The sequence below is a fragment of the Thermobia domestica genome, chromosome 18 (assembly GCF_964235325.1).
Source record: "Thermobia domestica chromosome 18, izTheDome1.hap1.1, whole genome shotgun sequence".
Classification (NCBI taxonomy): Eukaryota; Metazoa; Arthropoda; class Insecta; order Zygentoma; family Lepismatidae; genus Thermobia; species Thermobia domestica.
In genome coordinates this window covers 179582178-179595322 of record NC_137471.1, presented here as the reverse complement: position 1 = coordinate 179595322, position 13145 = coordinate 179582178, and the positions used below count along the sequence as shown (strand labels likewise).

At 34.4% G+C, this 13145-nt stretch overlaps 1 protein-coding gene across 2 annotated transcripts in view; it reads right to left on the bottom strand.

The window, feature by feature from the left end:
• Window positions 1–13145, bottom strand: part of LOC145674831 (phospholipid scramblase 2-like) — a 250779-nt gene that overhangs the window by 37116 nt on the left and 200518 nt on the right. For both annotated transcript variants that reach the window (XM_081745054.1, XM_081745055.1), the window contains exon 7: window positions 11957–12121. In XM_081745054.1, the coding sequence (XP_081601180.1) occupies window positions 11957–12121 (165 nt within the window). The remainder of the gene's footprint in view (window positions 1–11956; window positions 12122–13145) is intronic.

Sequence of the window (13145 nt, the reverse complement as noted above, 5' to 3'; positions counted from 1 at the left end):
ACCGCGGAGAGCTCTCTATTCTTTGCCCCCAAATAATATAGCTTTGCACTATTTTGTTTGGAGGTTCGGAAAGTTCGTCCCCGCGACAATCGTTCAAGGAAGGCACGATACACCTTACCGTAATAGTCCAGATTCGGACGGAACCACCTGGGAGGAGTCTTAAGGCGTGTTACGAAAAATAGATGAGAGCATCACCTACTTTCATGGATCGAACACAAGTTATTCAACAATCACGTTCTCGTCTCGTCATGCAATCTGTGAAAGAAAGAACTGACAAAATTATATATTATAGTGCCATTTATTGGAAATGAATAAACGTACCTGAGATAAACAAGTTTTTCTTTACATTCATTGCCCCAATTTCGTAAAGAATTCGTAAGTATACTTTTAATTACTCACTTCAATAGTTCCAGTCCGCCATGGCTCGTTTATAGCTGTGATCACATTTTAAGTAGAAACACTGTATATCCGTCGAATCCACTCACAAAAATCGTCCTTTCTTCCTATTCGAAGAATTTAATAGACAGTCATTCCATGCAAACGCAATGACAGCATTATGTTGTGATTTCTATTGAAGAATTGACTTATTTCGACACATTTTGTTCTAGTCGTCGATTATGAGTCCATTGCCTTCGAGTGCACCTTGCCAAGTCCTTTGTTTCACTCTTAATCTCGATCACGCCCCCTTGTCATTATAAAATATTACTTGGGGCTGATTTACTTTGACAACGACTTACGTAGAAACCACTAGAATGTACATATTATCAATACTATTTTTACTGATCGTTTAAGCACGTTCGAGGATAATAATGGATTTTCCAAACTACAAGACAACTTATACTCTTTTTAAATATTTTCTGGGGTCGAGACCGAAACAAGATCAGTAAAAAATAGCTTAGTCATGTTCCACACACACACTAACATTAAAATCAACCATAGCATAACAAACTCTCATTTCTTTCCTTTTCCTTTTCTTCTACCCCGTCTTTTAGCACCACTAGGCGGCAGCACGATCAATGACAAACATATACCACAAAAAGCGTACAAATTCCGATGAACGTCACATAATGCACTAACGCAGAATTTGCGTTTATACGAAAAATATTTTAAGCAAAATTTTTGTACAGTTACATTGGCGGTCGAAAGGAATGTACGTGCACCATTGAACAATGGTAAACGTTCAAGAATCCTGACTGTAGATTCACTTCAATAATCAACACTGTTTGAAAGTCAAGATGAACACTAGTTCACTATGAGTTTTATGAGAACTTTCGCCGAGTTACACTTCGTCAGACGAAAAAGTTAAATTTAACGTAGAAAAATAACAAACGCGTAGGGCATTTATACACATACATAAAAGTTTATGGGGCTTTTATATATATAGTCTTTTTTTTCGGTACTGGCACTAAGTTAAACACTTATATGTGCATGACTCACAATTGATATACAAATAATTTTCATGATATACCTTTAAGTTACAGCATTGCTATATGTGCTCTTATTATTAAAAATAACACAAACATTATAGGAAATTATGGCATTATTTAAACATAAAATGTTCACATTACTTTATGATATTACGCAAATAACTAGAACATGAACAAATAATCATTAGAAATTACTCAACCTTTTAAACAAATAGATAAAACAAAAATTACTTGAATAATATATTTCAATATTTCACAAGAGGAAATAAAGAAACTTATTCTACACACACTATACTTAAATTGCATAAATGACGAAGCACACTTGCACTTCTTACGCTATTCTGACAAAAGTTACGAAAAACAAAATAGTTATCCACAAATACAAGAATTACACATCATTTAAATATAATAACTACAAAACATAAATGTATTACCACTCTTTTGTACTGTTACAATAAGAGTGAGGCCGGGTAGAAGTAAGTCTGAAACACTTTTACGCTAATAAGCGCCTATCCACTTAAATTTACAAGTCTCCCTTCCCCGTTATATTTTTATAATTTCATCCCACCCTTTTGGAATGGTAACAAGACCTTCTAGTGAGGTAGGAGTACGAAACAACATAGAAAAATGAACCCAAAGGTTAAAAATAAACAAAGGGGGGGGGGAGTTGCCATTCATAATTCAATACTCGTGTTACAATATTCCACTGACACACAAAACCTTACTCTCGCTCTAATAAAATTAGAGCTTATCATCGTTTACATTTGTAATAATACATGAATGCTAAACAACTCACCTCGTACAATTGGTGGTTTAAGATCTTACAGTTAGTCTTGATAACTTGTCGCAAAGTATCAACAAGACAATACGATAATTCATGTAAACGAGAGTTTTTAACTCATATTTCCTTTATATATGAATACTAATAAACAACGTTCTCTTACATATTAGTATTTTGAAAACAATCATGTCCGTGACTTTTTTTTTACATGTCACGTCTGTTTAGCTTAGGATTCAACAAATGATTTAAAGCTAATATGAGAGTACGATACCGACAATCTAGCTTATCATTTAAATATTGCAAATACGTGTCACATTTTAATAGCTCTTTCAATAACAACTGAACATTGAGCTTATTACTTTCGCTCTCATTGAAAACAGATAAACTAACTTTTGTTACATTTAAAGAATTCACATTTACCAAAGTTTCAGGTTCACAAGAATGCAATCTTTCACTACTTTCTTTTACAGAATCAAATTCTTTTTCGTGAATATGTTTCTTAGCTAATTCTAACCAGATGTTCCTAGTTTTCTGAGTGGGTCTCCACACTCTCATACGATCAATAGAATTTACACCACAAGATTCTCCGGTTAAAGGATCTGCAAGCTCGAATACTTTGTCTGAAATTTTACTTTTACAAAACAGTGGACCTTTATCAATCATAAAAACTTTACGAATCTTTTTGTCTACTGCTGAACTTAAATGTGATTGCAATATGAATACCAAATCATTTTCTTTTATTTTATATTTTCTTTCTTGGGATGCATTATATTTCTCATTTCTTTTTCTAACTTTTTCACTTCTACGGTAGTCAGCCATTATCAGTTTATTTTCCCAATTCACAGGTTCACTTTCATCATAGCTTTCGTTTGTTAGAATGCCAAAATGCTTCAACACAGAATAGTTTGCTTTTACATTTAAATGAAGGCTAGCAGGGCTGACACCTAAACTACTACACACAGAATAATTTAACAAAATGACAATTTGAGGTATGTATCTCTCCCAAGAAGTATGTTCTTCGTTACACAATAATTTAAACAACCTATTCGTCTCGCTATGGATTCTCTCTACAATTGAGCTCTTTGGATGGTAAGGAGTTACATAGTGAATTTTAATACCATACTCTTCCATTTTAGATTTAAATTTTGTTGATACAAAACATCCACCATTGTCCATCAAAATGGATTTTGGAATTCCCATGGTTACAAAATAGTAATATTCTAAACATCTTAAAACACATTTGGTCGTTGCGTTTCTGATTGGGAACATTGTGTAATATCTGCTAAATACATCTAAAATTGACAATGCAAATTTATTTCCAGTATGAGAAGGTGGATAAGGTCCTAACAAATCAATCAAGACCATGTCTCTTACATTCTTTACAGCTACAATTTGTAGTGGTCTAGCTGGTGTCGAAGTTTCAACTTTCGTACGTTTACATACAACACAATCACGCAAATAATTGCTGATATCTCTACGCATAGATTTCCAATAGCAACAATCACTTATAAAACCTAAAACCTTTTCAAAACCAAAATGCCCTTGTTCATGATAATTTTGAATTACATTGTTCACAAGTGAAGGAGGAATACAAATTTTCCATTGATTAGGACAATGATAACTGCGATTCAACAAAATTCCATTTTCAATTTTGTAAAATTCACCAATATTTCGATTCTTAACTTTAACATAAGGATCATTGGGATTCTCTAAGTACTTCATGATATTTTCATACTCTGGGTGTTCTCTTTGTTTACTGATTAAATCTTGTACAGACAAATGTTTAAAACAAGAAGGCAACACTTCGTACTTATTAACTTCATGCTTTTCAACCTCAGGAAACAGAATGATACGTGACAATGCATCGCTAGCTTGATTATCACGGCCTTTAATATACACAATTTGTACGTCAAATCCCTGAATTTGTAAGCTCCAACGAGAAAGCCTTGAGTTCCACTGTCTCATTTTGTGTAAATATACCAATGAATTATGATCTGTGTAAATTTTTACATGTCTTCCATACAACAATTGAGACCAACGCTTAAGCGCGACTACAATCGAAAGACATTCACGTTCTGTTACCGTATAATTTTTCTCTGCAGGTTTTAACGTTCTACTATAAAATCCCAAAATATGTTTCTTACCATCTACTTCTTGAAAAAGAATATTTCCCAAAGCAACTGAACTGCAGTCTGTAATTAAACAAAAATCATGATCTAACAAAGGATGTGCAAGCATCACCTCTTGAACTTAATCATTTTTCAATTGATTGAAACTATCTTCACAAGATTGATCCCAGATCAATTTTTTATTTTTCTTTAGCAAGCCAAACAAAGGTTCAAATTTTTGAGCAAAACTTTCTACAAATTTAGCACACCACTGGAATAAACCTAAAACTCTTTGTAATTCTTTCAAATTTCTAGGCCTTGGAAGGTCTTTAATACATTGTACAATCCGCGGCAAAAAACCTGCAACATGAGCATATAAGTATATTGTTAAATGACGAAGTCTTTTGCCTCAAAATAAGTGTGCACGGGAGGAGGCCGAGGTTTATGCTGGCGTGATTCGTTCCACTTAGACGTTATGTTCATTTCCTGTGCTATTAGGCGTAGTTTCACAATAAACTTACATCCTCATGTTGCAGTTTTTTTGCCGCGGATTGTACATAGGAGGGATTCTTCGTAATACCTTGCGGACTTATGTCAAACCCTAAAAAGGTAAATTTCGTGTTACAAAAAGTACACTTTTGTAGATTTAAAGTCATACCAGCCTCATAAACTTTCTGAAATATTTGATCCAAAAATTGTAACTGTTCTTCAAAAGTCATAGAAATTACTGAGACATCATCAATGTACGAGACTACCTTTTCATACAAACCTGCACCAAGGACAGTTTGCAAACACAACATAAAAGCAGCTCCTCCATTTATATAACCAAACGGAACTCGAGTATACTGATACATTTTACCGTTCCAACAAAAAGCTGTGTATTGTTTACTTTCTTCGCTTAAACATACTTGTAAATAACTTACTACAAAATCTAAACAAGATACGAATTGAATTCCTTGAAATTTGATAAGAAGATCATCGATCTTATTGACTTTTAACTGCTTCAATTTCACAAATTTAATCTACAAGAGTACGAAGTTTACTAGTGTTATTCTTAGCTACACACAACAAAGGATGACAATGCACAGAAATACATTCTTCCACCACGCCACATTCTAACCATTCAGCTATTTGCTGTTCAATATTTTCCTTATATTTAAAGGGTAATGGGTACTGGCGTTTTACAATCGGTTGGTCTGTTTCAACTTCAATAGCGTACTTGAATTTATTACATTTACCTGGCAAATCGCTAAAGACCAACCTGTGTTTCAATAACAAGTCATATACTTGCTGTTTTTGAACATTAGATAAATTTTCAATTTCAAGAACTTTTGTTCTGATTTCATTAACAGAAGGAAAGTGACTTTGGGTACCACAAGTAGTTTTGCTTAAATTACAAATGTCCTGATTTACTTTTACATTATGATGAGACTTCTCGATTTCGTCATCCAACTTATGAATTTGTTCCCCATAAAAATTATACAAAAAATTTACTTCAGCAGCTTTGTTAAGACGTGCTTGTTTTATTTGCTCTACATTTAACTCATTAATGACAGTGTACTTTTCTACATATTCAAATGCTTTACTGTTTTCTAACAAACTATCCACCCATTCCTGCGTCAGCTGTTTCTTATGCATTTCTAAATTCTTAACTATTGGACACTCTAGCACAGGTTCGACTACATCTTCGTTCTCGCTTTCAATAGCAGAATCAGTGTCAACACCGTTCACATTTTTTACGTGAAAACTCACCTTATTAACACTCTCTCTAGTAAGTATTTTTACTTTACCTTTATTTTCATTATTTAGAAGGGGGTCACTACCAAATCCGTGCTCATACTTTTTCATTGGTGCCTTACAAACGTTAGGGTCGTAACCTACAGTAACAGATTTCTCGCCAAAGTCTAATTTCGCATTAGCTAGCGATAAGAAATCTCTGCCTAGCAGACAATTACAATTAAGGTCACTGACAACAATAAATCTAACATCACAAGTTACAGGTCCAATTTCTACACAGAGGGTAACCTCGCCCTTAACAGATTTTGTTCTTTTTCCACTATAATCTACTAGAACAATTTGAGGATCGGGCTGTAATACAGCGTTTGACACTATATTAGATATTTTCTTCCATGCATTATAACTTAACAAACTAGCTGAAGCACCTGAATCGCAGAGAGCATACAGATTATCATTCATGATTTTGACAAGAATTTCAGCGGTAGCATCTAAATTTACATTAGTTTTACAAAAATCTTTAGTTTCCTCTTCATCAGATGAGAAAACATCAACCCACTGTACCAAACTTATTAAATTTTTATTGAGCTTTACAAAAACAGTCTGACCATTTGGAAGGAGTGCATTATTTAACTCATTACTACACGTTTGAATTACTTCCCTGCTATAAGCACTCTTCAGGCAGGGTGTTTCTAGTTTGGGGGAGGAAATCTATTTTGAAACCCAAAATTGCCTGCGGTAACATTCATGAAGTTCGGTCTCGGTGGCCTAAACCCAGTAGGATTACCAAAATTTGAAGGATTTACAAAATTTCCATTACTGTAAGTGGTCTGAGGTGAATTTCTCGTTCGAGTATTACCACTCGCTGGCCTATTAGTTACATCACTAGTAGCTTCACCTTGGTTTACTTCAGCATTGTTATTATCTACATTTGAACCATGATTACAAAAACACACACTTTCTTCATGCCTATCAGAACTACTATTATTATTCCACTTTTTATTTTTGTTTTTACGAAAGGAATTTTTTCTCTTCCAATTACCTCTGTTGTTTGAATTTTCGTTCGATTGTACTTGATCTGACTCATCACAGTCATTAACATCATTCTGATTATTTTTGTGCTTACCGTTCTTATTAACAGACACCTGATTAACCTTCAGAAACCTATGATTATTACTGTTATTACGGTTATCAGACCTGGGAATTGCTTCTAATCTTTGTATGACGGACAATACAGAAGACAAATTCATGGTGGACAAAGTTGTTAACTGACGTCGGTAGTAAGGTGGTATCAAATTGAGAATCATACTGATAGCTAACGATTCTTTAATGTCGGGATTGATTTCTTGAATCTTATTACATCTATATGACACGAAATTGTACACACTTCCGTCGACTTTTGCGTCATATGGTTTGTATTGCAATACCATTAGTTTATTAGCACGCACCTGTTCGTTCTCAAACTCTAATTTGAACAATTCGGCAAAACGATCGTAAGAAGTGAAAAAAACACAATTGTTAATGTACCAATTTTGCGCAGAACCAGTCAACAAAAATTTGATAATGTCTAAGTACTGACTACTAGAAAGAGACATAAGTGCAGCTTGATCTTCAAACTTACGTAAGAACGCAGTGGCAGTCAATTCATTTTCGTGACCGGAGAATTTCTCAAAAGATTCTAAATCTCGTAACTAAATAGCTACCTTTCTTTCTCGCTTTTTCCTCCGTTTGATTGTTTTTACCCCAACAAAGCTATTATCACCATGAGAATCCGAAGAATCATTTTCACTCAACACCGGACTGACGTCATAATCAAGAAAAGGATTGGTGTTTTTACGCATACTGGTTTCAAATTTTTCTTCTTTAATTTCTACCTCGGGTTTTACACTTCCCACAAACGTTGATGACCTAATTTGGCTTTCAATCATGCTTACACGCAAGTTTCTGACCTCTTCATTTACTATATCAAACTTACTGTCTACATCACCCTTTACATCATCTATCATTGTTTGGGTACGATGAGCTATTTCACGGGCAACAATACTAACATCATAAATATCGCGAACATTTTGATCTAATTTCACGATTCTACTTTCGTGTTCTCCCACTTTTTCCTGCGCTTGCTCAACTTTATCATTTACTAAATTGACATCGGAACTTAAATCCTTAACTTTATTTCCAATCATTATAATACGTTCCTCGGTGTCTCTAACTTGATCTCCTAACTGATTAGCTTTAGCATTGACTAAACGTATTTTGTCTTCGTTACTTTTTACGGCAAGCTTAACCTCATCAACTTTTGTTTCTTGTGCGTTTAATTGATCCTGAAACTGTGCTGACAGTTTTTCAAAGTTATCCGCACAGGTACGACTAACCCTATCTATTTCAGTTCTCATTTGTACTAACTCAGTCGAAAACGTCTGAATTTGCCCGTCCATCCTATGTTCTAACGTTTCTAATTTACCTGTAAAATTGTTAGAGAATTTGTCTATCTGAGCTTGGGTTTCAGTTTTCGACTCATTAATGACATCATTGAGCTGTCGCTTAGTATCATTTACACTACCATTAAGTGATTGCATTTGTTGCTTAGTGTCATTAACAGCATCATTAATTTTATTAATAGCTTCAAGCAAAGTTTGCAAACTTAAATTTTCACTTTCTGCCATGACTACAAGTTACAAATATACAAACACAATAAACACCAATGATATCTTCAAGTTAGCGCATATAGCATATCATGAGAAATGAAACCTGTCAAATATTACAACACCTAGATCTTCTCCCAGATGCTACTTCCGTTACGAATCAGTTAATAATAAGGTGAATTATTATTAATTGATCCGTCCCTGGAGGGAAATGCCATTCTATTACGGTCCAGCATTACGCTGCTCGGTACCCACCCTCCTTAACCGGCCACCGCGGAGAACTCTCTATTCTTTACCACCAAATAATATAGCTTTGCACTATTTTGTTTGGAGGTTCGGAAAGTTCGTCCCCGCGACAATCGTTCAAGGAAGGCACGATACACCTTACCGTAATGGTTCAGATTCGGACGGAACCACCTGGGAGGAGTCTTAAGGCGTGTTACGAAAAATAGATGAGAGCATCACCTACTTTCATGGATCGAACACAAGTTATTCAACAATCACGTTCTCGTCTCATCATGCAATCTGTGAAAGAAAGAACTGACAAAATTACATATTATAGTGCCATTTATTGGAAATGAATAAACGTACCTGAGATAAACAAGTTTTTCTTTACATTCATTGCCCCAATTTCGTAAAGAATTCGTAAGTATACTTTTAATTACTCACTTCAATAGTTCCAGTCCGACATTGCTCGTTGATAGCTGTGATCACATTTTAAGTAGAAACACTGTATATCCGTCGAATCCACTCGCAAAATTGTCCTTTCTTCCTATTCGAAGAATTTAATAGACAGTCATTGCATGCAAACGCAATGACAGCATTATGTTGTGATTTCTATTGAAGAATTGACTTATTTCGACACATTTTGTTCTAGTCGCCGATTATGAGTCCATTGCCTTCGAGTGCACCTTGCCAAGTCCTTTGTTTCACTCTTAATCTCGATCACGCCCCCTTGTCATTATAAAATATTACTTGGGGCTGATTTACTTTGACAACGACTTACGTAGAAACCACTAGAATGTACATATTATCAATACTATTTTTACTGATCGTTTAAGCACGTTCGAGGATAATAATGGATTTTCCAAACTACAAGACAACTTATACTCTTTTTAAATATTTTCTGGGGTCGAGACCGAAACAAGATCAGTAAAAAATAGCTGAGTCATGTTCCACACACACACTAACATTAAAATCAACCATAGCATAACAAACTCTCATTTCTTTCCTTTTCCTTTTCTTCTACCCCGTCTTTTAGCACCACTAGGCGGCAGCACGATCAATGACAAACATATACCACACAAAACGTACAAATTCCGATGAACGTCACATAATGCACTAACGCAGAATTTGCGTTTATACGAAAAATATTTTAAGCAAATTTTGGTACAGTTACAATCAGTTACTTAGTGTAGTACGAAAACTAACTTTGATTTTATAAATGACAGTCAGTCGTGTTTACATCGTAATACTGTGAATTAATGATTCAGCTGTCCCCTAACTTCGACTGTTCATTCGAGAGTCTGAATGGACAAGTGCTGGGTCCTTCAGAATAAAGATTATAATCATTCTAACTGAAGTAGAAGACAAGCAAAGAACTATAAGGAGATTTCAAAATAGCGGTCAACCTATGCATTGATCAAAGCCAGGGAAATGCGAGAGAGAATAAAATTACTACAACACTAAAAAATACACATATAGTTATTCAATTGCGTATAATAAAACATATACTTATTACTCAGAGTTGATTCATTCCTTTTTTGTCATACTCGATGAGAATGTTAAAAATCATAACTAAATTGGTAACGTTTGAATGTGTTTCTGGAAATATCTTTCACTAAGATTGAAAGAGAATATATATCTTCAAAACGATGCCACAGATATGTGCCAACATAATTTTTATTTCTCATTCAAAAACATCATGTAATAAATATTAATATTTGGAAACTTGGTGGGTGTTAATCAATAGAAATTCCCATGAATTGGCAAATTACTGAGTTTGAATGTGAAATTTCTGTGAATAAAGAAATTTTCTTCTTGTGCGTAGTAAAAGCATATTTTGAAATAGATGGCAAATTCAGCAGCCATTCCAGTTATTAGACATTTGTGCTGTTATCAATGCTCATTTGGCTTCTGTAAAGTCTTGCTTATTTCCGTGTTACAAAGCATCTATTTTTAGATATGAAAAGTTAACTAAAACTATATTAACGCACTAATTAGGCATAAAAAAGTGTGTAGAATTCTGCTTACTGTGAAATTGTTATTAATATCCTGCTTTAATTTTTTATTATCACATTTCCCCCCAATATTAGATTCCAAGTTACTTTTACAACTGTTGCAAGTATTGACAAGAGATTAATCTTACATTTCATTACTGGATGTGAGACGAGGGAGTATCGTAAAAAGGATATAGGTTTATCCACTTTGAACTGAATTTGTATTTAACTTTTTAAAAGTAGACATACGTCATATACTTCTTTAATATTTTAATCTACTGATTTCACGGTTAGGTAGGTGATGCTATCTACTACTCGAAGAGGGTTACGCCCTCTGTAGCGGAAGACATTATGTACATGTTGCACTGTGACATGAAAAAGTGTTTGTTGCAGTGTACACGCTTTGGAACAATGCTTTGGAGCAAGAAATTCAATAGATTGAATTTTCGGTAGGTTTAATTTTAACATGCATAGAGAGCATCAATCAACAAAGGCGTTGATCGCTTCCTGTAGAGCTCGATTGAATTGATTATTGACTTTCCCATCGCAAATAGAGCAGTTTCATCCGCATACCGTAAGAGTTTAACAGTAGCTGGTACAACACGAAATTCAGAAACGAAGAAATATAGATTGTAAGTGCGACAAAGCCTATCCTTGGGGAACACCAGAATGAAGCAAAATGGGAAATAAAAAACTGAAAAGGAATGACAATATTTTACTTGCATGAGGGTCGACATGGTATCAGCGTCAGGTCAGTGTTTCAAATAGTGGGTATTGGTCAGCAGTAAACAATCAAATTCCTCTGCTCCGTCCTCAATATTTTTAAAATTCCTCTGCTCCACTTCCAATAAATTTTTAGAATTCTCGTGTAAAACCTTCAAATAGCCTCATCTATCTCAATCAAAAAAGGATAAAATCTGTGGACTCCAAGCCATAATGGGCACTCTTGCTTTGCAGACCTTGCAAGATCTAACGCTACACCGCTGCCTAAAATACTTATTAACTGTTTGAAAACTATAATCGCAAATTACTTGTTACTTACAAGTTCGAAGCACGTTCCAAGCAGGACTGCTTTCATCTTGACATCCAAATTTATTGGAAAACAAATTTCGAGATAATCATGACTACTAAAATACGGACTCGAATCTCGTGTGGGAAACTTTCTAGAAATTTTCGCTACCTGCGTCTTAGAATCACTCGACATTACCTGAAATCAAGCAAAAGAATACCAATTCTTAGTACAATACATGAAGCATCATAAGAATGTGTTAATTCTTACTGTACAATGAACGTGACTGAAAATAGCTTACCAGGTGTAAAAGCTGAAAAAATAGTTCACTTGAGCAAAGCAAAAATTTTCAACACTAACTTACGTGAAGTTTAGTAGCTTTTAAATATTAATGTCGATACCTCAATGATATCGACATCTTCTACAACTTCTTTTGATACCTGTAAAAGAGATATTTCTTTTATTATCGATAACTTGTAGCTAATGGGTTATGCATACAAGAACTCAAAATTGGTCGTGCAGCATTTTATGAGTATCATGATGGTACTGGCACAAAACGAACTTACGAGATAATCTGTTTTCGCTGCGTAAAATTTGTTAAGTCCAAAATGTTCTAAAGATTTGAACTACAAATCCTTTTTATAATATTTCTGGGCAAGTATTTATGCAGAGATTTAAAACACTTAACACTTCGCCAGCAGTGTAAAACGCTTAACAAACTTTGTTTTTTAAGACTTTGCACAAGCAGAAAATTTTCAATAGCAATCTTTGTCAAACGACTGCGATTTATGACTTTTGGACTTAACGCATTTTACGCACCAAACATAGATATGTTCTTTTACCGAACATTTTGTGGACAATCACTGAAGTAGTATCGAAATTGTATATTTGCTCTGACGAATACTTCTCTTAGTTCTTTACTGTTCTTATATTTCTCAGTAGATTTAATTCAATCTGCGAATATTACCCAATCAAAGACACGCCTTTAACCCACGCGATCGTGATTTCTCAGTTCTGAAGAGAGTACTTGAGCTATTAGATAGAGTTTATACTGTGAGAGATAACGTTGAGCTAATGTTGTGATCATATAGTAACATACATATATTCCAAGTTGTGATTTTAACTTCAGAAATAATAATTGATTCTAAAACTTAGTTGCTTTCTGTTTATACACGACTCCAAAAGTGCATTATCACCTGCTATTCTCCTTTTCCTGCAATAG